The following is a 25,913-nucleotide window of genomic DNA, read 5'->3' as shown; positions in this document are numbered from 1 at the left end:
AACTTTTTTGTGGCGCATCAGGTAGTTGCCCACTTTTTTGTGACTAAGTTTTTAAGCATTATATTTCCAAGACAAATCTCAACCAACCAGAATTGATGATTGAATCAATTGAACACTGTATTTTGGTATACTAGGTGTGCTCGATTCATCAACTTTTAAATAATCAAGCTTGTTCATGGGAAAGAGGAAAGGTTCTCAATTTTAATGTTACAACAAAATGAAAAAGAAAATTATTTCTGCAAAAATGAAACCTATAAAATCTTGATAGGTTTAGTGTAGTTGATTTCACAAAACATAAACTTATTGTTTAAAAGTTTAAAACAATATCTAAGTGTCTTAAAAATTTCATTGTAATGAAGAAAGGAATAACATTACTTTTGAATTTGAGGGGCTATAAACTGAAATCAATTTCATTTCTCCCCCACTTTCAATGTCTTGATATATTAGTCCTGTCCTGATTTATTTTAATTGTTTAGATTGTTGATTGTATTTAAAAAGCTTGTTTTATATATCTGAATTATCATTAGAATCTTTTCGTTCGGCTGGTTTTAAAAACACCTTTTCTTTGGTCACAATGTCATTTTCATGTTAATGATAAAAAATTCCAGCATCAAAACAATGACGAGAAAAAACTTAGAACACAACTGTGCTACCTATTCGGCCATTCCTGAGGACACGGCTATTCACTATTCAGTGCAACCTATTTGCATGAAGCTCTCCTTACATTAGGACAAAAAATGTCTTCTTTCCAAATGAGGATTTTTATAGACATTCTAATGGGGTTTCTTTTTTTCAGATGAAAAAGAGAACTTCCCTGAATGACAAAATAAACATCATACCACAAAAGCACTTTTCTATTTCTCAAAACATTGTTTGACAGACTCCCTGTATCACCTGTATGTCACCAAAAGAAAGTCTATCTAATTCAAAATACAAATGAAAATTTGCATCAAAAATTATTCCATGGCCAGAATAAAAGACATAATGTTCTTTTGTAGTTTCCAAGGTATTCTCATTTTTAAAGAACAAGTTTTCAGCCAGAGAAAACCTCCTTTCTTAACATAAATTTGCATCAGCTGTCATTTGTCATTAATTTTTCATCTGCCATTTTAAAATCCATGGCTGCATCGCATGGAAATCATAACATTTGAATTCTGTAAGACACTCAAAATACTATTTTCCAGTCAGAAGATCGAAAAGGAAGAATAGTTAGTCAAAGCATACATATAGTCTTTTAATGAGCTGTTGAGTCTGGTTGAGTTTTCTAACAGGTAAGTAAGTATAATGGCATGAAGTTATTATATAACGCTCAGAAAAAAATTCCTAGTACTTGCTACATACCTAGTATAGTGAGACTAGTGAACACAGATATTGAAAAGCATATAAAAAAAGTAACAAAATGTAAGAGACACAGAAAGTCAGGATAGTGAATAGAATGGGAGCTGCTCCCAGTGATTGATGTCTGATGTTGCAGGTGCAGGCAAAGCGACTTTTTGACTTTTCTGCTTGAAGTCTAGAAACTTTTAAATCGAAAGTGAAAGTGAAATTTTTCATGGAGTTTTGGTGTATAAAACACAGAACGTTTTTCATGGAATTTTCCCACGGGGCTTGGAACGAGTTTCGTGTTGAGGTAATATGGCGGACTCGAACGAAAACAAATCCAAAAAAAATTTCAAAGATCACTGAAATTTAATTTTAGGCAATCTGGCAATGAGGTATCTGTCGAAGTAATTTTAATTTATCAAGCAAATGGTCGATAAGATGTCCGAGCTCTCCAGGCAGCAGAAGCTGGCCTCTGCAAAAAAGAAGGTAAAGAGACAGAATGTTTTATTTTTAGAGATTGTTGTCAAAAAAAAGTTGGCGACTGAAATTTTTTTATTCAAACTTTTCACTTACTTTTACCAACAGTTAGACAACTTTTTTAACGTGCTTTTCGTGTTTGTTTTGATTTTATTATTTAAGGCAATCTTCTTAGAATAAAAAACTTTCAAAGCGAGCGGTACTAGTGCCCAATTCCAGATCGACGTACCATCAGACTGCGATCAATCGCTTTAAAAAGAGAAAATCAGTGCTCTTTGAAAAAAGGTCTATTATTCCTCTCTGACCATTTTAAGCAAAGAAAAACAGTATCAACCTTTCTATCAATTCAGCTGATAAAAAGGATGTCAGAATTAGAGGAGGGATGTCGACATTAGGCGGCAACCACAAATATCTTCGTTTCGCGTCGCCTGACCGACTCTCGAAAATTGAGTAAAATTGAGTCGGTGAGTCGGTAAATTTGTCGGACTTTTTCTGTTGATGACGTTTCCTTCATTCAAAAATTTTATTACTGCCGATTTTTTGCGAGCGATTTCTAGCGCATTCGCGGCATTTTGACTTTGTTTATCATTACAGTGTTCAAAGGTCATAATTTGAAACCACCCATAACGTGCGGTTGTTTTGGCTGCTGGCTGGCAGTTTCCTTCAAGCAGTATAGACCTAACTCTTCATACAAAAATTACGGGAAACGCATATTTGGACTTTGAACCCTATGCTGCACTCAAGCACTTGAGCCAAAATCCCGCAAAGGCGGGACAAAAATCAGTTTTTCGAAGTTTGCAAAAAAACGCCACATAGAAGATCTTTCAAATTCAGTATGTGAATAGGGCAGTAAAAAATACAACTTTTCTATTTTTCCTTTTTTTTGCAAAAGTTCTAGGAATGAAAATAAAGGGATAATGATAATTGAATACTATCCATTGATGATCCGCGGCACTATCGTAAAGCTAGAATCACTTCGCGTACACTTCGCTTGAGAAAATGATTGACAGATTGAAGTTTTTCATCCCCGCGGCGCGCGCCGCGCAGGAGCTCGGGCGCTATGCGAGAGTTCTCGGCTCAATCCTCGGACCGCGCTAAAATGGTAAACTGAGCTGTGATAGATCATTTCGATGGAAGTTGTTGGAATGTTTACAAGGCTCTTGACAGAAAATCGTTTGTTTTATTGTCAATGATGACAGTGTGGTTATTAATTTTGTTAGATCTGACAAATTGATGTTTGTAAGTGCACTTTATAGTTTTGATTCCCATTGAAGAATCATATTCTGGTTTTCATGTTATTAGATGCTGTTTTAGAGCTTTAGGTCTACACTGTCAAGAATACACTCCAAAAATGGAGGATGGAGGTCGGACGAGAAGAAGAAATTCACTGGGTCCAATTTAAAGAAAACCTGAAAATTTTTACGACCGACCGACCGACTTACTTTTTCGACCCAACGAGGACGCGAAATGAAGATATTTGTGATTGCCGCCTTAGACCAAGTTACGGTATGAATTGATCAGGATGATAAAGAAAATCATAAACTTTCCCGTAAGGCCGAGATCACAAGCAAATAACTTGTGTTCGCGTCATTTTTGACTCTAAAATATGGGTCGGTCGGTCGGTCTGTCGGCGATAAAAATGTCGGAAAAATACACTCGCGCCATAGAAGAATCATCTATCACGCAGTCTGCAGTATGCTTATTGTTAAATGTGAAGCGGCAAAATCAGTTACGTAGCGCTTTAAACGCTTGATTATTAAAAACTAACTAGCGCTAAATCTGCAAATGTTCTTTGGAAAATATCACCTAAAAATTCGACAGATTCCCCGAATTTCTGACTAAAAACAATCAGATTTTTCAGATCAAAAGTAAGTCGGTCGGACGATGCGAACACAAGTTATTTGTGATCTTGGCCTAATAAATTTCTTTGCACTCGTTCTTTCAGTTTAGACTTAAACTCGTATATCAAGATTACAGGATTTCGAGTTCGGGCCGATTTTACTTTCGTTTTAAATGGTTTCATTTTCAATTTCAGGCCAACATCTTAGCAACGGGGTGCTCGCCCATAGTTACAGGGGTTTGTGCAAAAAGAAAATTTTCCAAATCCCCCATTTCGATTAAAGCAATGAAAAAAGAAACTTTTCTATGTTTCACTTTTTTGCACCTATTGTTCAAAATGAAAAAATTCAAGATTTTAAGTTCTTCTTTTATTCAATGATTTTTTACGGCACTTTGTTGACAATCTAACTCTCGCTTCAAATTCCCGCTTTCTTCAATAAATTGAAGATGAGAAAAAAACCTAAGCCACGGATCACGGATTGAAACAAATATATGAAGGGTGGGATTTTACAGCCGCCCGTCGTGCAAGGCACTGAAAGATCACGGGTGCCAAAAAGAAGGGCCGTTTGAAATGCGGCAATCTCATTGGTGGAAATTTGATTAAACAGCTGCGAAGAAGCGCTGGGAATAATTCAGTAGAAGAGACCACTTTCGTTTTTGTTGCAGATTTCAATATAAACTTCTCTCTACTTGTCAATGTACATGTACACATGTGTTGTGTCAACTTGTCAGCATTGTATTGTTGTAAGTTTAAGTTTAGAATGTCTTTTGTTTTATAATAGCTCATTTACATTTCTCTTTGCAACTTTGGCATGTTTTTTCAGAATTTTTCTTCAAGTCACCATTTTTTTCTAAAGTTTGTTTTTGTTTTGTTTTGAAAGTGGCGGTCTATGGAGAGTCTTCAATTTTTTATGTATATCCGGAGATAGATTCAATATAGCTACCGGTTTCCTTTTTTGTTATTTCAAACTGGAGCTAGAAACTTCGCATTGGAGCTGTCAAGTTGAAGATTGCGGGCATGCCCCTTGAATTTTTTGATTGCAATATAGAGTCTTCTTTTTCTTTCTTTCGATTGTGTTGGTCGCAAACTGGACGTCTAATTTCGAAACTGATTGCATCAACTTTCTTATCAATATTTCAGACGAAGGAAACTTCAATTTCTATTTATCGAGCTGATTTTTACAGAAATGCTTTCTAACATACTCATAATTTTGGACAGGTATTTTTTGGAGCGTTTTTTGTTACAAAGCTTTTTTGTCCACAGGTAGCCATTTTTTATTTAAAAAAAAAAACGGGTTTTTTGTGAGCTTCCGTGCACTGGTTCTTTTCTATAACTTTTTTTACACAGAACGGGAAATAGGTCAAGGCAGATAACTACCAAAGGGGACTCTATATAATAACTGGATGGATTTTCAAGTGTTTCAGAGGAATGTTAAGAGATGGAAAGACAGCTTCTCGAGAACGATGGAAATACGACTTGTCATATATCAGGTCATTTGCCCTTAAAGGGAACTTGTTTTTGAGTTGATTGATTTCTTCTTTTCTTGTTGTTGCTTTAAAAAATTTGAATAGATAATTAGCGTGGTGTTACAAAATTCTTTTGTTTTAGGTCAAATTGTGCGAGAACTTTAGAGGTTTATATTTTGGGGACACTTCTTTCCAACCAAATAATATTTTTTTGCTCAGAATAATCTAGCGATTTTTATGATATTGTGAATGTCTCGTTTAAACTTACCACTTTGGTTGCAGGATGTGTGAATTAGCAACTCACACTAGTAAATTTTGGTTAAAGAAGTTCATTCGTATTGATAAAATATGTGTTTTATGTTCAAATTCCTCATTTCCTTTCTTCTCTTTTAGTCTTACAACCACTAAGTTATGGCACAAAGAACTGGGCTCTAGGCCAACTTTTCAAGCTTTTCAATATTGAAAATACTTGTATTTTTATAAGCTTGAGAATGGTGATACCACCGAAATATATTGCTTGACTGTTTTTAAATTTCAAACTTTGAAAAATGGCTTCAAATTATAACATAAACTTTTTATTCAATCAAGGATTATCAAACGATCCTTTATATGGAAGGTCACATATTTTAAATTCTTTTTTTACTTCTTAGCTCAAGAAATTTCAACAAGCAAAGTCTCCTGCAACCCCTCAAGAAAATGGAAATTTGGTAGGTACTTCAAGTGAATAAAATTTCTGGGAAATTCATTTTTGTGAATTTAACAAATTTTAGTAATTTCCATAAAATCATGTCCCCAGGAAATATTTAAATTTAATGAGTTTTAACAAAGCCTCTGGGAAGACGGAAGAACTCAGAATAAATGAGGCTTATTTGCAAAATTTAGTCTGCATATTCTTTTTTAATTTTTGATTTAGAAAAAGAAAATTCATGTCCTTAAAAACAAATCTAAATAAACAAATTTATGATTTTTAATACAATCTAAAATGTTTGCCAAGTTATCAATAAAAAATTACATAATGCTTTCCAACCATATCGTAACAAATCATTTGTTTTAAGAAAATTAAAGCTATCAAAGAAGGATTTTATTTTTTTTGGAGGATGGAAACCTTTTTATCATAGCAGCCTATGTATGTGCTCTTAACTTGATCACATGAGGTCTTTTAAAAGAGGTATTTAAAAAATTTTGAAAAGAATATTGAATTTCATGAAATTTGCCCTTTTGTATTACAATGAAGTGAATATAGTCGCTCTCATGTTGTCTTCTGACCAACCACCAGGCAAGACTCAAACTCACAACCATGCCATTTGCATTTGCGGGCATTTGCTCTACCATTGAGCTTGAAACTTGACATCAATATCACTAATATCACTAATTGAGAAATAAGATACCAACTAAATACAAAATAAATTTTTCTGTAAGAATCAGGCAGGTCGAGGAAGTGATATCCTCAGATTTTGCTAATTTTTGGATATTTTGTTCAAATTGATGAAAATAACATCCTGTGAAAATTTTTTTGAAAAATCTTTTTTCGTTCCCAAGATATGGGCCTTTAAAATTTGGGCCAATTTGCCCAAAAAAGTGCACTTTTGATAAATCTTTGACTTCAAGAACAATTTTAGACATGATCAAGTTTAAGATTCATTTCATAACATATTTTCCTGGAAGAAATCCATGGGTTCTTTGAAAAAATGGCATTTTGAGAAAATTTTTCTGACCCAATGGCTAGAAATCATTGCCTGAAATCACAACATTTCTAACTTTGAATAGATTTTGAGAGCAATTATATGCAATTGATCTTTGAAGGGAAGTCTCTTCTTGCATTTCATACCTTTATTTGTACTGTTTTGTCATTATAGATACTACACAGACCTAGTCTTGATGACTTAAAAAGATTTTCGAAGATAAATTATTGTGCAAAAATGGTATTAAACTAAAGCACATGGGTTTGATTTTGGGATTGTGTAATATGGCCAAAACACTAACTAAAAATGGTCTGTTTCAGTGGTGGAACTTAGGGCCATGGCTTTAAAAGCTCATTGAAAACACTAAAAATTGAGCGAAAAGCTATGTTTAACCACCATTTTAGGGTGTGGCCTTAAGTGTCACATGGAGATTTTAATTGAAAGTTAAAGATGACCATAAAGACTTCAGAAATATACAAAAATATCAATGTGACACTTGTGGCCAAGCCAGCTAATTGTTCTCAAAATCTATTCAAAGTTAGGAATGTTGTGATTTCAGGCAATGATTTCTAGCCATTGGGTCAGAAAAATTTTCTCAAAATGCTATTTTTTCAAAGAACTCATGGATTTCTTCCAGGAAAATATGTTTTGAAATGAATCTTAAATTTGATCATGTCTAAAATTGTTCTTGAAGTCAAAGATTTATCAAAAGTGCACTTTTTTGGGCAAATTGGCCCAAATCTTAAAGGCCCATATCTTGGGAACGAAAAAAGATTTTTCAAAAAATTTTTCACAGGATGTTATTTTCATGTATTTGAGCAAAATATCCAAAAATTAGCAAAATCTGCGGATATCACTTCCTCGACCTGCCTGATTCTGCCTGATTTTTACAGAAAATGGCTCTTAAACTTAGCACTAATGTTTTATGGTAATACAGTGAAGTCTCTCTATCTCAAACCTCTATAACTCAAATGTCTCCTTAACTCAAACAACTTTTAAGCTTTCTTCAGTTATCAACGTGTTACAAACCTTACTCCATAACTTGAAATTTCCTTAACCCAAACAAATTTCGATTCCCCAAGGGTTATTTCGAGCTAAGGAGACTCCACTGTATTACAAGCTGCTTCTTAATCAAAATACAAAATTAACAGACTGCAATTATTTACAATTCTGTTATAGAGTCAAGAAATTCTACAAGGTCTTCAAAGGTAAATATTTATCATAGTATTGTTACAGCTATTCCCATTAATTCTGATAATTGGTATAAATGTAAAATACTATCCTACTTTATTATCTGCTTTAGGCGAATAGAAACTTGTCTAAGAAGAATAAAGTCTTGCTGCCTGTAAAGGCTGAACAAAGAGAAGAAAATATTTCTGTTTTTAAAGAGTGCACAAATGTATTCTATCGAAAATAGAAGAATTATTTTTAGCGGTCGCCTGCATGATATTTTCCTTTTTGTACTAGCATTCCAGAAACAAAACATCTTCTTATTTTTACCTAATTGTTGATTTTCATTTTATTTTCCTTTTAGCAATCATATTTTCAAAACACCAGCCCTCAATGCCAACAAAAAAGAGGTAAGTGTTCATGTTTCATATCAACAGCCATTCAATAGTTAAAACTCTAAATATCTTGAAATATTTTGATATAGTTTCATTTTAACATTTGTAAACATGCTATAAACTTGTAACTATGTTTGAGAATCATCATCCAAGCTTAAAAATAATTGAACATATAAACATTCCCATTTCTCCCAGGGCTTCAGTGTCACTATTGAAATGCTGTATAAGTTGAATTAATATTATAATACAGTCTAGTTGCACAAATACCTTAAAATTTATACACAAAGTTCACCTTTGCAAAATCGTATATTGGAGGTTGAAGTTCAATTAAAATCTCAGAACCAAATAATGGCACTTGTTTGTGTATTTTATGGATAAGAATATATATCCAGGCCAAAATGAAAAAAAACAAACCATTTTTTCTCCAAAGCTTATCAGTTACATAGCTTTTGATAAGCATTTGATACTAATTCAGAAAAACTTAACCTTCTTTATCTAAAGATTTAAAGCTCCCTCCTCAATTCACAAAAATTTCTTCAAAATATAGACCAAACCTGGAGAAAGGGGGCTGGTAGGTAATACTATAATTGGGTGATATTTACGTTAGAAAACCTTATTTCATTTCAGCCATCAATTAATGGATCATCTAACACAAACACTAATAACGCACCAACTCAACACACAGCTAACTCTGTCACTCAAAAACTCAAATTTTCTCCCCTTAACAACTCTAATAATGACACTTCTGCCATTGATCTGTTTGGTGGACCGAATTCAATATCAAAATCCACGGTAATAGTCTCAATTACTTGTGTTTAAAATGTTCATCATTTTTATCAAACAAGTACAATTAGAAATTACCTTAGTTTTATGTAGATCTTTACTATATCATGTGTGTTTTAAGTGGCTATTTTACTGGATGGATTAATATATATATTACAGATAACTTTTATAGGTTACTTTTATATCAAAGTGACACACCATACATACAGACATTCATTTATTTGCTATACTGAATCAGTAAAAACATATTTTCATAAATTTCTTATTCATGTTGCATACTCTTTATTAACGTGTGTTATTTTTTAAGGCCAAAGACAAAGTAGACATAGACATCTATTATTGAAATTTCTTTCTGGTGAAGATGATGACTTTTTGTGCATTATTCTTAAGCTGTTTATTTTGTTTAGGAAACAGTTAAAAAAGAAAATGTTGAAAGTTCAGATGTACAACCAAAGGTAATTAAGACACATACCATTTAACTGTTAAAAAAATCATTCCATTTGGATATATCTACTGAAAGAAATGCCTTATTAGTGGGAAAATTGAATGATTTTTTGCATTTTTGCATGAAAATTCCATCTTCCAGAAAAAACCTGTAAATTTTTTTCGTTTAACTTGAAAATGTCAACTTAGGAAGCAAGGTAGGTGAAAAAGATTTTAAGATTTTCCTGAAGATCATGTAAAAAGTATTTACAGACCAAGGTTTTAAAACGTTGTGGTTCTCCAACAATGTTGATGGAAATTGAACCTTTTGATGTTGTATTTTTAGAATTCAGAAGTGGAGCAGATGGTTGCTTCTTATAAACGATCCAATGAGCAATTGAGCAATCAAGTAGGAGAACAACGAAAACAGATTTTACAACTACAAGAAAAAGTCAAAGAAAGTACAGTAGCTTTACAAAAAGTAGCTGATCAAAAGGCTCTAAAAGAGCAATTAGAGGTGCACATACAGACTATTGGTATTTTGGTTTCTGAAAAAAGTGAACTTCAAAGTTCATTGACAAATGTGCAAAAGAAGTTAACAACCAAAGATACGGAAATGACAAATTTAAACGAACAATTTAAATCCTTACAAGGAAAACTTTTGGATTTTGAAAAGGCGTCGAGTGATTTCAAAGAAGCAGAGGGTACATTAAGAAAGGTACATTTTACATAAATCTTTTTTATATACATATTGAAACTCAGACAAAGTACTGTATTTAATTCGAAGACTAAAGTCTAGATCCATTATACCTTATAGTATAATACTGGAGTCCCAGAAAAAAGTTCTGCTCTTTGAAGTGAATTTTCTCGAGTTTTATGAAGATAAACTTAAATTTTGAGGGGTCATTTATCAAATTTGGTCAATTAGATCAAAAATTATTATTCACATTTTGAAAAGGCTCAAAAACTTTGAAAATCGACCTATTCAAATTTTATAACCTAATTATTACTTTTTGCAGGAATAAAGAGTTTAAAGTGAACATGAAAACAAAAAATACTTGAAATAATTCTCTAAAGGACTAAAAAATTTCATTTGGGTCATTTCAAATTTTTTTCTATGGAATTCAGCTTCAAGTTTTGGCTTAAGGACCCCTAAAGTTAAAAGAAGCGCTGATTTCATCAGTGTAGTTATTGAAGTCAAATATCGGTTGGAATTATCAAATTTTTCACTTTTTCAGATAAATTTCTTTGTTTCACTTAAAATCTTACTTCGTTTTTCTAAAAAGATACTTCCATTAGGTTTTTATTGCTTCAACAATGAAAATCATGCTCCATGCAATTATGCTTCTATAACAATTTGATAGGTCGATTTTCAACGTTTTTGAACAATTACACCCGGTATAATGCATTATCAGGAATTGTCGCCTGTTTTGTATGTCTGATTTTTTACAGGTTATGAATGTTTTGTTGAAATAAATATATAAGATCATGTTTTCCCTTCCTTTTCAAGAACAACAAAGAACTAGTAACGGAAAGAGAAAGAATAAGTACCAAGTTGTATGAAGTCAGGTAAACATAACTGGATAGTTTTTTATCGTCACTCATATATCTGCATTTTAAAATATTAGTAACACTTAGTTTTCCTACTAGAAAACAAAACTAATGAAGGTTTATTATTCTCAAATCACATGTCATTTCTCCTTATTTTTTCAGTCACCAAAAAGAAGAACTCAATTTGCAAAATTCTGAATTACAATCCAAGTTACAAATGAAGATTTCTGAATGTGATTCTATCATGAGACAATTGAACGAACTACAACTGCACTTACAAAATGGAAATCAGGTATTATATATTTTATTGTTATGATTAAATATAAAAGCTAGAGTTACCAAATTAGTTATAACGAGACCATGAAAAGTAAGTATAAAAGCTGTAGTTGTCATAATCTTGAAAAAAATCTTGTCTAGGAATTGGCAAGAATTCACGCTCAGCTTTTTACCGAGCAAAGTTTATACTTATCGAAATAGATCCAGTCAAAGTTAAATTTAGTATAAAGTTTGTTTGAATTTACAACAAAGCCTTCCCGCATTAACAATAAGAATAAATTTACGTTATTAAAAATTGATTATAACGAGACCCTGAAAACTATATGAAAAAGGACACAAGTTTACCAGTGCAGAAAAAAATAGCACTACTATAAAAAAAAACATTATGACGTCATTAGTGTCTTGTAACCAGTCCTCCAGCACTGCATTATTACTTTGGTCCTCACATGACCCAACTTTATAATATTCATTGTCCATTGTCTTTTTTTCTTAATTTTTTACATTATTTACAAATCTTTATTTTTGTCATGAACTTGAAATACAACAAAGGATTAATCAATGCATTCAATAGTGTAGGGAGAGCAAGATACACTTCTGATTCTGCATGTTCTTTTCTAACCCATTCCATTTCCAAATCTTTGTTTGGTTCCACACCCATGTGTCTGGCAACAAAAACAGTTGTAAAAACGGTAAAGGGTAACCAACAAACTGCAAATGCATACACAATAGCAATAGCCCTTTGAAGTAATTTTCTTTCTTGTTTTCTTCTTATATTTGATGAACTCGTTGCTCCGTTTTTGAATCGAGAATTGTTTGTTCTCAATCGATGCCAGATCTTGAGATAAACCAACATTAATGTCAGTAAAGTCAAGTAGACTAGGATTGAAATGGTGATGTATTCAGAATCACCGAAGTTTTTAGAACGTCCTGAGTAAGGTGAATAAGTATGGTCTTGGTGCATGAACAATCTGCTAAAATCTTCGCTGATGACACATCTTTATTTTCATTAGTGATTGACCAACTTTTGAGCAGTGAGGAATTAAACAGAGATCTTGCAAGAATAAGTGAGTGGGCTCGTCAATGGAAGATGTCTTTTAATCCTGATCCCACAAAACAAGCTGTGGAAGTTTACTTTTCCAAAAGGCTCTTACCAGCTAATGCTCCTGTTTTATATTTCAATAATAATGACATAACAACTAGTGAATGTCAGAAGCACCTAGGTCTTATCTTGGATTCCAAACTCTCATTCAGTCACCATTTAGACGAAAAAATAAAAAAGGCCAACAAAGGTATTGGCCTCATTAACAGACTTCGCAAACATGTACCAAGAAAATCTCTGATTACTTTATACAAATCTTACATTAGACCACATTTAGACTATGGGGATATTATATACGACCATCCTGGAAATTCGACTTTTGTTCGTAAGCTTGAATCCATCCAATATAATGCCTGCCTTGCTATAACTGGCTGCTTTCGTGGAACGTCTCAAGAAAAACTTTATTCTGAACTTGGCCTCGAGAGTCTTGCTGATCGTCGATTTAGTAGAAGAATGATCTTCTTCTACAAAATTGTAAACAATTTAGCCCCCTCTTATTTACGTAACTACTTACCAGCAAGACTTGCGGCACCGGGTAATCTAAGAACAAGAAATCCTATTTATCAACTTAATATTCGAAGTGAGCGTTTCCGGAATTCTTTTTATCCATACTGCATAACACAGTGGAATATTCTGGCTGGTCGTATAAGAGATATGCCTTCAGTATCTACCTTCAAAAAAGCAATCCTTGAGTTTCTAAGGCCCAAATCTTCTCCTGTTTTTGGAGCTCGTGACAACCAGGGTGTGATCCTTCTCAATCGTCTTCGAGTAGGATTTAGTCACCTCAATGAACATAAATTTAGACACGGTTTTCGTGACACCTTAGATCCATTTTGTGCGTGTAGAACAAATTCCATCGAAAACTCTCAACACTTTCTTTTGCACTGCTCTATTTACTCTCAGGCAAGACATCTTTTGTTCAACAAACTTCTGAACCAAGACATAAATATTTATCCACTAAGCCCTCCTAAACTCTTCAACCTTTTGTTGTACGGTGATCCAGAATTACCCCTCAACATAAATAACATAATAATTAATCTTGTCATTGAATTTATTCTCGACTCTGAAAGGTTTAGTGGTGCCTTATTTTAGTTTAATGATCTTCTTACACAGCTCTAATATTTTTTAATATTTGTGTTTATCCTTTTAGTGATGGTTTTTCCCTTTAAGTTTTTTTTCTTTTTATTCAATAGCTTAGTACCCTTGGCGATATCACTTAGTGCCTTGCGGGGGGAGGAGCTATTTATTTTTTCTGTGTTTGTTTTTGTAAGTAGTATATGTTCGTAAGTGTAATGTAGCTTCTCAAATCATATATAAAAAAAAAAAAAAAAAAAAAAAAAAAAAAAAAAAAAAAAAAAAAAAAAAAAAAAAAAATTATGTTGAGGATAACGATTAGAACACCAATGACCAGCATAGCTATGCTTGAAGATTTCGAAACAAAAACCATTTTCTTGTTTTAATTTTTCTCTGAAAAACAAAAAATCCAGGTTTAAAATATACTACACTATGAAAGAATGAAATTTTGACAAAAATATTTATTCCGAATTGCCCATCGTAATATAACTCTTTTGCAATTTGTTGGCAAGTTTTCATATCATAGCATCGGCATGGAGTCAACAAACGTCGTCTTGATATTACATTACACTTCCTCATCTTTTAGATCTATCCATCTCTTTCTCAAATGAAGGATTACTAATTAGAAAACATTTTGTTAAAAAACACCCACACTCCTTTAAAAGCTTAATGCTGCTCAATGAATTCTGGGAATAAAAGCTTTGGTTTCTTAAAGGAAATGATTATGCTGTGTAAAATATATCCTTTATCGTGGAAAGGAAAAGAGTCAATCGATTATACATTTCAAGTTATTTAGTACTAATCGGAGTTTTTTATTTTTCTAAAAAAGCGATGCATTGTGGGATTGTTTCGAGTGTATTACAATAGAAATATCTTAGGAATTCCTCGAGGGATACTCCGATAAGGTCTATTCTTTTATAAAGAAGTTTATACAATGCAGTCTCCATAACTCAAACCCGCACGGGGAACACAAGTTTGTTCGAGTTAAAGAGACTCTACTGTATAAATAAACTCGAAAAGAGACGTGATATTGGACTGTTCAATTTATAGTAAGTAGCCATCTTCAAGATGTTGCGTCCAGATGAAAATTAAACGTTTTGAAATTCATTGCACACTTAGACATCTCATAAATGGTAAAGATGTAACTAAGTTAATAAATAAGGCCACGTAAATAATTCACTAAAAACATGCTTGAGGAAGGATTCGACAATCTGATTTCGTTAGGCTCTTTCAGAGAGTTGAGGATTGGCCCGGCTGCTCAAAAGTGAATTAGCGACCGATTTGATCAACTTTGGATTAAATCTCGAACAACCGGGCCCAGGTGTATTAAAAAACTGTGAAAAACAGTATGTCCAATGTTTAAGGGTAAAACACGCTTCCAGGGGGTGAAAAATGGAAATGGAATATCATTGAAATAAAAGTTATCCTCCACCCCCTTAAAAGGGTTTTCTAAAAGAGCTCATTTCAATTTTATTATAAGCACATTTTTTGTTTTTTACAGACGAATAATGCTCAAAGTCAAAATTTGCAAGAAGAACACATGAAACTAACGAAAACACTGGAAGAGGTATACAAGAACTTTTAAATAGTTTGAATGTTGGAATGGTCATTTGAAGAATTCTGTCAGTTACTTTACTGTGTAGACAAATTTTCGACGTCAATCGCACTCTATTTGACCGATTTTAAGCTTTGAATGGCTGTATTCTTTCGTTTGTTCGAGTACTCTATTTTTTATGGTACACAAAATTTTGCTCCAAATTTCATTCTCTGATTCGACTTTGAAAAAAAAATTTTACCCCATTTTTTGGGGTCATAAAAAGTTTTGCTGTACTTGGCCTTTTTCGTAGGTCCCTTACAAAAAAGTCTCGAAATCTTATTTTCTTTCGAACCAACAACGTGTGTTTGCACCCCTCGAAAGATGTTACATACCCTAAGGGTTTGCGCCTGACTAATACAATACACCTTTTAGACCGTAGTCGCGTGGTCAGGTGCATGCCACTTTTATCCCACTAAACTCGGTCCAATCCTTTTTGACACATTTTTCTATTGTCTATAGGTGCGAAAGGACTGGGACAGTTTTAGTAGGATAAAGCGGACAAAAAATGCCCGCGCGGCAATTGGCGGCTCCGGTCGAAAAGGTGTATTTGATTGAATCTCTCTAGCGTCGAATTTACCAATCGTTCACTTCACGAGGCCTTTCTCGTTTTTTTCTTTTCTTCAGCAAAAACTTATAGTCGAAAGACTGGTACAAGACAAATCAGAATTATTGGAGAAAAATCATGACACGCAAAGCCATTATGAAGAGCAACTGGAACATCTGCGGAATCAGGTTTGAATACTTCATGATTTTTCTCTAGGAGCATGCCTTTTCTTAATGTAGTGGATATGAATATATATCGCAGTCTTGGATAATAATATACCATAATTTTCTTTTAATTAGCTTCAAAAACACTTGTTCACTTGTGATCGCGAAAATCATAGCTTTCATGCTAAATCTTTAACGTGTTTTATCATTACTTTTCAGGTCAACAAAGCAGAGAACGAGAAACAAAACGCTTTAGAACAATCAAGGGTTTTATCGGAAAGCATTGATGAGCTGCAAAATCAGCTAAGTACGACAATATTTTGATGTTACTTCTGATGGCTGGCTTGCCTGAGTCAGAATATCTAGGACAGTTCTATCGAGATCTTATTACAGTTGACGCTACCCGATTCTGCGAACAAAAATCGAATTCCTCATAAAAATGTCTTTAAAATTATTAAAAATAATATTTACAAAATAATTATGTTACAAGTGAATCAATTTGTTATTTGCTTCAATTACAGATGCTACTCAGGAACTCGAACCAGCGTCGACACCTGCAGAAGTAATCCAACCAAGTATTCCAGCTCCTCTTGCAAACAACGTCGACCTCGACACTATCAAAAATGAAAAAGAGTCGGTAGAACGAGAACTGGATATTCAAATTGCCGAAAACCGACGACTTAGCAGGATGAGTGTGGAATTAAACCAGAAAATTGAAACTTTAGAGACGACAATTTCTCGGTTACAAGGCGAGTCATTGGACCGGTCGTCGCTTTTGGAACAGATACAGTCGGATAAAGATACATTGAGTCGAGCTCTCCAACAAAACAAGAAACTAAAAGAACAACTTGTTGAGTTGGAGGATGGATTCGTCAAAATGGTAGGCTTTACACAAAAGTAGATATTTCGGGAATTGAAAATTGAGAATTTAGGCTTTAAAGATTTTAAGTAAGGCGAAAATAAAAAAATGTAGTGTTTCCGGAAACCGGCGGCCGGGTAAAAAAAAAACGTTCTGACCCGGCTGCAGACTATGGATTCATCCATATGGTTCATCATAAAGAAAATCAAGCTATCAAACGTCGTTTGGTTAGATATTCTCGCTTGTAAATCAAGTTTTGTTCGTTAGTAGTTGATACATTAGTATTCAGGGCTTACTTCATACTGTTGTACATAAAAGTTATCTTTAAATTTCTATTTCAATGATCTTAAGCAAAAAATAATTTCTTCTGGCCGTCCGCATGAGAGCTTTTTTCAATCTCCCGCATTCCGGAAACACTACATTTTTTTTAGTTTCGCCTTAACTTGTGTGAAGAAGGAAATACCCTAGTACCCAAAAAAATGTGAAAAAAGGGAAAGTTTATTTGTTGTTCTCCTTCGTTTATTCTCCGATTTATTCGCTAGAAAAGTTTTCTCGGTACTAAAGTAAAAGTGTTTTACAGTTGACTCTCTCTAATTCGATCTTCAAGGGACCAAAAATTTCCTTCGAATTAGAGAAAGATTCGAATAACAGAAGTTGGAAATAGCGAGAGTTCACTGTATAGATTTTTTGTTTGTTTTGTTTTAGTCGAACAGTAGTGCTGATTTAACAAACAAACTAGAAACAGAACAGCATGGAAGCAAAGACATGGCCGTCAGATTCTCTGAAATCAAAATTGAGCTGGAAGAAGCCAAAACGAAGGTAGGTGCCAGATCAATTTCTTCTTCTTGTGTGTAGATGATGTTCAATGTAAGCAAGGTGTCAAGCACTGGTAGGTAGTACTGAATGTGTATTAGGAATTTACAATTATTCATTGTCGAAATCTGCTTTTTGTACCTCGAATTTGGAAATCGGGAACTGACCTAATTATCTATATATTAATAGCCGTAGTCTGTATGTATGTTTGTTTGTTTTTTGTGTCTCACTTTCGTTTTCTGCAAGCAATGTTTTGTTCTTTTAAAAGATGACTTTTGCTTCTTGCTCCACAAATGTGTTAAATCAGATTCGCGCCGTTTTATGAAGACTTTGTTTTGATTGATAGATTAGACTTTTTCTTTTCTTTTTTTTCTTTCTTTCCTTTTTTTTTATGTTTTCGAATGTAATTAACGAGCTTATTTGATTTGAGACATTCGAATTCTTTTCAAAACAAAAGAAAATCTTTTAAACAGAATCTGTCAAAGAAAAGAACAAATATAAAATAAAACATAAGAATCACAAGACAAGTTTGTTAGAACAACAGCAACATTAAAAATACATTCAAAAGGCGGTAAAAACTAGAGTTCTTTTTTCATAAAAAGGGACCTTTAAACATCTATGTCGATAATTATTTTGCTGTAAATCTAAGTCATTGTTGAATTTGAAAAGTTATCGAAGTTATGACGAAGTTATTTTATAAAAAGCAACATAAAATTGCGCTATCGCGCTTTTTTGTCTGCGTGTCCTAGCTGCCTTCCGGGGGGACTATGGTCCCTCGGACCCTTAGCAGAATAAAGAGGAGAAGAAACAAGGGAAATTGTGTGAATTTTAATTCACTTTTTGGAACTAATTTGACCAAATTTCTATCTTTCAGGGGGCAAAAACTTGAAATTTTCCTATTTTTCCGATTCTTAGTGGGACTGAAGTTTAAGGCATACCCATACCCTTCTCTTGCCTGCCTTTTTTCGACGAATCGCGTGTCATGTATTATTTCACTCCGCTTATCTTGACATCAAAGTTTTCCTAAACATCAAGAACTACGGCAAATATAACGCGAGCGAAGCGAGAAAAGAAATCTAATTGCAGAGCCGTCTCGGACGTCGCTGGTCGCCGGTATGGTGTAATATGGGAATGACGCCCTTTTTCTGCTTTCTGATCATTTTTGCCAGAAAAATCTTTTTCAAAATATGGTTAAAAGATACGTCATCCGGGAGGGATAGAGTCAAACTTTGAAGAGAATTCTTCCCTTTAATTTTGATTTCATCGTGTTTAAGCCACCTTCCCAACATCCAAAGGACTTTAAATGTGTTCAGCAAACAGCTTAACCGGCGTGCGACGCCGGGTACCGGCTAGTTCTATTTAATATTTGTTTGGTTTGAAGTAGACGATGTTATCTTCCGTTACAGTGATAGTAAAGGCGGGGAAATATGGCGCTATGGCGTTATGGCGGTATACCGAACAAAAATCAGCGGGAGAGTTTTTACCGACTGTAAACTCTTTTCGGAAAAAAAACCGTTTTGCGAATTTTCATCGGCTTCGGGCTTATTTCTAAGATAGTGATTTGTCTAGGTTTGAATCTATCAAATTATTTGAAGACTTTGATTTTTTTTTATTTCTCACTCATTACCAATTTATGTTATTGCAGTAAGTGGAAGGACATTTTAGGTGATTAATCTAAATAATTTAAAAGTTTTGAAAAATTGAAAAATAGAAGAAAAATAAAAATGAAAACTGAAAACTGAAAAATGACACTTAGCTTTCTTAGATAAAAAGTTAAAAAGCCCTGTGAAGTAGGACTAAAACTATTCAGGGAGAAGCTATATATACAAAAGTTAACATCGCAGGTCTGTGTAATCCGTACAACAACAGAAATCTTGAAAAAATTCTTACTGGTGCAAGACGTGTAACCTTCACTTTATGATCAGAACCTTTTGCTTTTTAGTTCTTTATCTTTGCAAGTTCATAAATCTTATTTACTCGTAGCTGCTTGAACGATCACGTGATTATGATAATGTTACAGAAGAACTTGAACGGTTCAAAGAAGAACTGCATTCTGCGCAAATGAAGGTATATATAAGATTTAAAACTATTGAATGTTATATGGTCAAATTAGGGAGTCCCGTCACTACTACCAGCGGGAACAAGATTCTTCCAATTGGGAAGCTAAATTCCCAGACTGGGCAGAATCAGGACTTCCGAATGGGGAGATTAGGCCGATTAGGCTTCGGCATGGCTTTTTTTCCACTTCAACAGGAATTTGACAATTAAGAAAAATTACCCAGATGAAATTTCCCAAATGAAAAAACTTTGAATGGAATGATTTATCACGTAATGCTTTAGTTTTACTCGTCATCATGCAGTTTTGCGTTGGATCCCGATTGAGTAGTTATTGGCGGGGGCTGTTTGGCCTCTCTTGGCTAAATTCGTTTGAGGCTAGCTCTCAACGACTGAAACCGTGGAAAGTGAACTTCTTCCCTTCTCTACATGAGCACCCCCGTCACCCCCAGCCGTAACTCTGATCACGATATCACACAATTTTTGTTTTCAATCACGATCACGCAAATCAGCAAAAAAAATCACGTACCCCTTTGAAAAAGTCCAAATCATGTATCACGGCTCAAAAATCTTTCAAATAACGATCACGTTTTGATATTTTTATCCTCTTTTTTCTTTCCTTCTAGCTTGCAAGCAAGGAGATGGATGTGGACCTGCTATCGACAGAACTTGAAACTTCCCAAATCAAGCAGCAACGACAAGATTTACAACAAACAACGCCAACAACTCCAACAATAGCTGAAAACCGTGATGGCAATGAAGAAACACTTATACTAAAGGAACAACTACAAGCGGCTGAGGTATAAAAAACAATTTGTCACGGCTAGACGATGTTTCTCGATCCAAAACAAATTATGGCTGTTAAACATCTTTAATCAAAACCCGGGGGGTACTAAGGCAAAAATGGGTGCTGGGTATGTGTGGATTGTAATGGTCAGTCTTTTCACCTTTCAAAGTCTCTCTAAGGGTCAGAAAATTCACAATTTTTAGGAATTTTTTTTGATTTCGAGGGAAAAATTGTAAAAAAGTCTAAAAAGGTAAGACTTTTTCAAAAATCAGTTTTTTTTACAGATTATTCTCATTTTTTTCAGGCAACCATCCAACACTTGAACACACAGAACGATCAACTGCAAATTGCTCTCCGTAATATGTCTTTCCAAAAAGGAGGTCAGTCTTTCTGTCAATGCCACCATATTCAAAACCTGATATTATGATACCAAGGTTTAAACTCAGGTTTTTTAAAAGTTTTTATGTGATAGGAGACGTCAAGACAGCTTCTAGATAGCCAAGAGATCTTTAAAGATACTCGCAAATATCAAAGAAAGTATTCGATTCCTTCACCGGTTATCGAGCGATGAATTTAAACATAATAGATCTTATCGGGGTTTTTGATTTTTCTTAAAAAATGATGCATTGTGGGATTGTTTCTGGTTGATTATAATAGAATTCCCTCGAGGAATTCCTAAGAGATTGTAATACCCCCGAAACAATACCACAATGCATCGCTTTTTTAGAAATATCAAAAACTCTGATAAGGTCTATACTATCTCTGTGACCTCTCCATTCTCATCTGATTACATATTGCAACTTGGATTTTTTTACAATAGGTGACACAAGTTCCTCAGAAGAAGAAGGTGATGAGCCTGCTGAACTACCATCACTACCACCACCAACCGAAGAAGTTGACGACAAACAACCTTTCGTTCTTGATGATGATGAGACGTCAACTGAGGACAGTATGGATGACATGGGTGAACAGAATGCTATACGGATATCTCGAGATGAAGTAACTACCTTTTCATGCTTGCTTTCATCTTGCCTTTATTCTTGATCCATTACCTTATAAGAAACTAAGAAAGTAACAACTCTCAAATTTGGCTATTCCAGAAAAAATTGTATCACCTATGTCGAGGAGATCTTTTTTTTAAAAGGTGACCCCTGGATTTTTTTCCAATTTTTCAGGACCCCTTTGGATTTTTTTCTCCCATTTCTTTGGACCACCCTGGATTTTCAACCGGTTTTACTGACCACCCTGGATTTTATCATTCAAAAAAACCAGACCACTGGACTTTTATATTCCAGACCACCCTGAACATCACACATCCTCAACATAGGGGGTACAGACTATTTCTGGAATAGCCCATTGTTATATTGAAACATTTATCCAAAATAATGAAGGCCAGCCTTAATTAGTTTCAGCGATATCTTAAATGATGTAAAATGAGATTTGTAACACTTATGTCGCACCTTAAGCTTTCCTAGACAAGTCCAAGAGGAATAGTCCCCCGATTATATCATTCCATACATCTGTGAGATTCCAAAAACGTTTTCATAGCTCCTCCTGATTACTCATATCAATTCATAATATGCACCACTAGAGTCTTCTGAGAACTTTTAAAATTTTCCACCCAATACGTCACTTAAACAATAGAAAAAGTGACGTATTATGGGTGGAACAAAAACAGAAAAGTTGCATAATTTCGTGAAGTCATATCATAAATATAGGTTAGCCTGTCAGTGAATATTTTATCTATGATTTTGTAACACCTGACGGCATCTTTTATCACCCTAGCTCAAAAGTCTTCAACAGCGAATGTACGCTTTACAACAAGAAAGAGAACGAATTTTAAATGTGCTTCAAGACGAACGCGAGAAGACGTTCAACGCCAACGAACGTCTAGAAGAACATGTCGACCTGAAAGTCCGTCAACTAACAGTACAACGTGAACGAGAATTACAAGAACATTTTTACGGTGAAACAGAAGCTTTACAACAGAAAGTTCAATCTTTGCAAGTGGCGCTTGAGATTATGCGTAAGAATGAAGATATTGCAGATTTCGATATGATCAGTGATGGAATCACCATGCCGTTGTTGAAAACAGCCTTCATGCAGCTCCAGGTACCAAGATTTTTTTCATTTTCCTCACCTATTTAAGTGAAGTTTTCAACAGGGTGGGCATATACCTCTAAAAAGGGATTAGGAAAAATGGTGACGATTGCCCATCTATCTTCCCTCATTTTTATGGAAACGTACTTTGGTTCAAAACCAATTAAAGAAAGATTTTTAAGCGAGCATGGTCAATTTCTGTACTGAACGGGGATTATTTGATGTAGAAGTAGTGATTTTCCCTTCATCTTGGTCATTAACTGCTTTTAAAGGAAGGCTTCTTTAGCTTTGTAAAGTTGAACACTAAAACAAGAATTATTTTAATCTTCATACATAGAAACGTTACAAGAGTGCGATGGATTCGAAAGCTAATTTATCGGATCGAATCGAGCAATTGGAACACATGAATATGCGATTAGAGAGCGAAACGGAGACGATCGGTGAATACATCACATTGTACCAAACACAACGTCAAGCTATGAAGGATAAATTCACTGAAAAAGATGACATCATCAACCGTATTTCCAACGAACATGGAAGAATGCAGGTAGGTTAAATTATTTTTCTATATTGCTTTTAGCAGGAAGGTTACGTTATTGTAACAGCTGATAAAAACTATTGCAAAAACGAATAAGATTTGGTGTTGCAGCGATGTAAAGAAGGCTCGATAGTTTGATGGTTATTTAAAGGTTGTTTATTGGGTTTTTACTAGAAAATAATTTTGCTGGATATCCTTATTTACAGCATAGACTCCTGACGGCTCTCAAAAAAATGCATCGGATGCTCTTTTATAGATGTTTAACCCTTTCAATAATGATAACCTTAAGGACAGTGCTCTTTCCCCGTTCTTTTATATTCTTCAAACTGTCTGCATCTGTCTTGCAATTATATTTCCTTCTTTGATACAGACGAAAGTTACACAACTACACCAGTTAGTCATGCAAATGTTATCGGAACGGTCTGGGTACGAGAGTAAAAACAAACAATTACAAGAACTCGTCAACCGTCGGTTAGCACAACAGTCTGGCGAAGCCAGTGAATCAGAAGTACCGAAACTACAATATAACTTGGATAATTTATTCGGTGAAATAACCCTTACTCCGGAAGACGAAACGGAACTTATGAAAGATAATATTTCAGTCAATGAAGAGGATATCAGACGTGATTCGATTACTGACCAAACGACGCAACAAATATTGAACATTTTTGAGCAATTGGAGACGACAGGAGAAGGGTACCAACATGGGTGGCTTTCGCCCGCCGCCCGTAAACACTCTTTCTTACCATGTAGGAATTGCCAAGGTCAACTGATTACTTTGTAAAATGAAAAAGAACTGTTTGGTGAGGATCGTGAAGTAACTTTGGTTTCTAATTTTTCAAAAAGATGGCTGGCTTTCATCTTCGAATTTTTTCACGCATCAAATTTTTTTTGTATTGTAAAGGGTGGATTCTTCTTCAAAATTCTTGATTTCTTGTTTTTGTTTCTCGTATTTTCTTATTTTTGTACTTTTTTTTCCATATTTCTCTACCATGCGTCTGAATCGTGGCTTTACTGAATTTTAGACGTCTTGAATAAAAATAACACGAACATTTATTTCAACAGTTGAGAAAGACTGTTAAAAGTACACAAAATTCTTGGTGTAGAGTGTTTCTTTTGCTATCAGTAGGCTGTCTTTTAAATGACTTTCTATTAATCTTTTTTTTATTAAAACTAAGACCAGTCCCCGCCAGGGACATCTTGGTCAAGGAGATCTTCTGTTTGACTGCAACTTCAGTTGAGTTCTTGATCCCTTAATAAAAGGAATTCCAGTTTTGCGAGAATTAAACTTTTGCAGCTGCCCCAAATACTGGACCTACTGAAAAAGGCTCCTTCCAACAACTGCTAGGCGTAAATTAGTGTAGCACTCTCATAAAAGTACTACAAACAAAAGGATTTGTCAGGCTTAAATTATATATTCAGAGCAATGGCAATAAATGTATACGAAAGTAAATTTATCAATTTTATTATTTATACCAATACCATTACAATTATATTAATTTTTCCGAAGGTGTATATTAAATAGTTTTGAGGAACAATTATCGACAATTTTACTAAATTCATTTATTTTGAGTGAAGAAGATGAATGACCAGTGGACCCGGAAGATTGAGGTGTGGCTTTTATCATCTCTAAAGGCCGGTCTCCACTTGCGCGCGCTTCGATCGCAAAGCTACCACGCTATTGGTCAAAAGAAAAATGAAGAAATTCCATTGGTGCGATCTGACGTAACGGTTGAAAAAAGTTGAAATGTGTTCAGTTTTTTTTTTCGAGCGCGCGCTAGATTTTTATGACGTAATCTTTTTTCCGAGCAAAAAGGAATGAATGCTAAAAGGTGCGATCGCAGCGCCTGCAAGTGGAGAACGGCCTTAATTTCACTTCTAAACCCTTTTGACCTTCACGAAAACGGCGAAGTAGGCTTTTGATCCTGAAACAGGAAGATAAATAGAAACAGGAAGCCAGGTTCAAAAAATAGTCATTCGCTATTATTGAGATTGAATCGATAAATATTTTGCATAATGATAAAATTGACGTCAAATATTTTTGAAGTAAATATGGAGAACGCATGCGTAAATGTAGTTTTCCCACAACTAATTTTACAGCGCTCTAAGTTAGCTAAAATTAAGTGCATGCAAAAATTTAAATTAAAAATAGGTAAGTTATTTCCGTTGTGTTCAACTCGACTTTTTTCTAATGGGCTCGACTTTTGGGTGGGGCTTGAAATAATAAAAATTAAATTTATAACATTTCTATCAAACTATACTCTTCTTTGACCTTCCAATGCCTCTTTTTAAGCTATTTGAATTGCTTAGAGCAACAATTTACGCGCAATGCCACATGAGTAAGAACAATTTTCTCCCAAGATTTCCCCTAAAAATACTCTCTTAGACCTTTTTTATTTGGAAAAATCATATTGTTCGCGGTTTTCTTTTGTTCGTTTTGTAGCCTGTATTTTAATGCCTATCTCGCCGTGGCACTTATGGCAGATTTGATTTCGCCGTCAGCGCGATCGTACTTTGACTGAACCATTTTTTGGCAGCTATCTATTCCTCTAACCAACTACTAAGGAAAACAATTTTGCCAAAAAGAAAATTTGGCGGATTTTACAAACTAAGTTCCTGCAAAATTTAAATAATTGTATTTTCCCAAATATTTCTTATTTAATAGCAATTTTTGGCAAAAAACATACTTCATTCGCAAAATTAAACTCGAAATTAAATTTCCGACAAATTTGGTTTTTCAAGCCATCCACTACCGTGAAAAGCAAATGCCGAAGTCATATTATCCGACCGATTGAGATTTTATTCAGCGCGCAATCAACGCAGAGAAAAGCAACCATGACGAGAATCCAAGATCTTGGATTAAGATCAAGTTGATATTTTTATTCGCGTCGTTGAAA

General features: G+C 34.3%; 1 protein-coding gene across 2 annotated transcripts; it reads left to right on the top strand.

Moving 5' to 3' along the window:
• The first annotated feature begins 1,601 nt into the window (after positions 1 to 1,601).
• LOC136813731 (golgin subfamily A member 2-like) lies at positions 1,602 to 23,956 on the top strand. 2 transcript variants are annotated; one of them, XM_067070226.1, is made up of 21 exons: positions 1,602 to 1,809; positions 5,757 to 5,813; positions 7,968 to 7,996; positions 8,323 to 8,368; positions 8,981 to 9,145; positions 9,544 to 9,591; positions 9,906 to 10,277; positions 11,070 to 11,128; positions 11,273 to 11,402; positions 15,061 to 15,126; positions 15,781 to 15,888; positions 16,084 to 16,171; positions 16,386 to 16,744; positions 17,429 to 17,542; positions 19,520 to 19,603; positions 20,218 to 20,391; positions 20,683 to 20,758; positions 21,199 to 21,377; positions 22,164 to 22,490; positions 22,816 to 23,025; positions 23,387 to 23,956. In XM_067070226.1, exons 1-21 carry the CDS (start codon positions 1,750 to 1,752, stop codon positions 23,798 to 23,800), a joined length of 3,165 nt encoding a protein of 1,054 aa, XP_066926327.1. In that variant the 5' UTR covers positions 1,602 to 1,749; the 3' UTR covers positions 23,801 to 23,956. The 2 variants fall into 2 exon arrangements, with proteins under 2 accessions (XP_066926327.1, XP_066926328.1); XM_067070227.1 differs by lacking the exon at positions 8,981 to 9,145 and having other exon boundaries at positions 1,623 to 1,809.
• Positions 23,957 to 25,913: the final 1,957 nt, after the last annotated feature.

This window comes from Clytia hemisphaerica, unplaced genomic scaffold (genome assembly GCF_902728285.1).
Source record: "Clytia hemisphaerica strain Z4C2 unplaced genomic scaffold, Clytia hemisphaerica genome assembly, whole genome shotgun sequence".
NCBI classification, from domain to species: Eukaryota; Metazoa; Cnidaria; class Hydrozoa; order Leptothecata; family Clytiidae; genus Clytia; species Clytia hemisphaerica.
Note: the sequence above shows the minus strand (reverse complement) of the source record. Positions and strands in the feature narration are given on the sequence as shown.

What these genes read in the sequence shown, in the direction of transcription:
- LOC136813731 (XM_067070226.1), top strand. Translation starts at nt 1,750, where the DNA reads ATGGTCGATAAGATGTCCGAGCTCTCCAGGCAGCAGAAGCTGGCCTCT. An exon ending in TGAGCTGCAAAATCAGCTAA is followed by an intron (nt 16,172 to 16,385) that starts GTACGACAATAT and finishes CTTCAATTACAG; the next exon opens with ATGCTACTCAGGAACTCGAA. An exon ending in ACGAACATGGAAGAATGCAG is followed by an intron (nt 23,026 to 23,386) that starts GTAGGTTAAATT and finishes TCTTTGATACAG; the next exon opens with ACGAAAGTTACACAACTACA.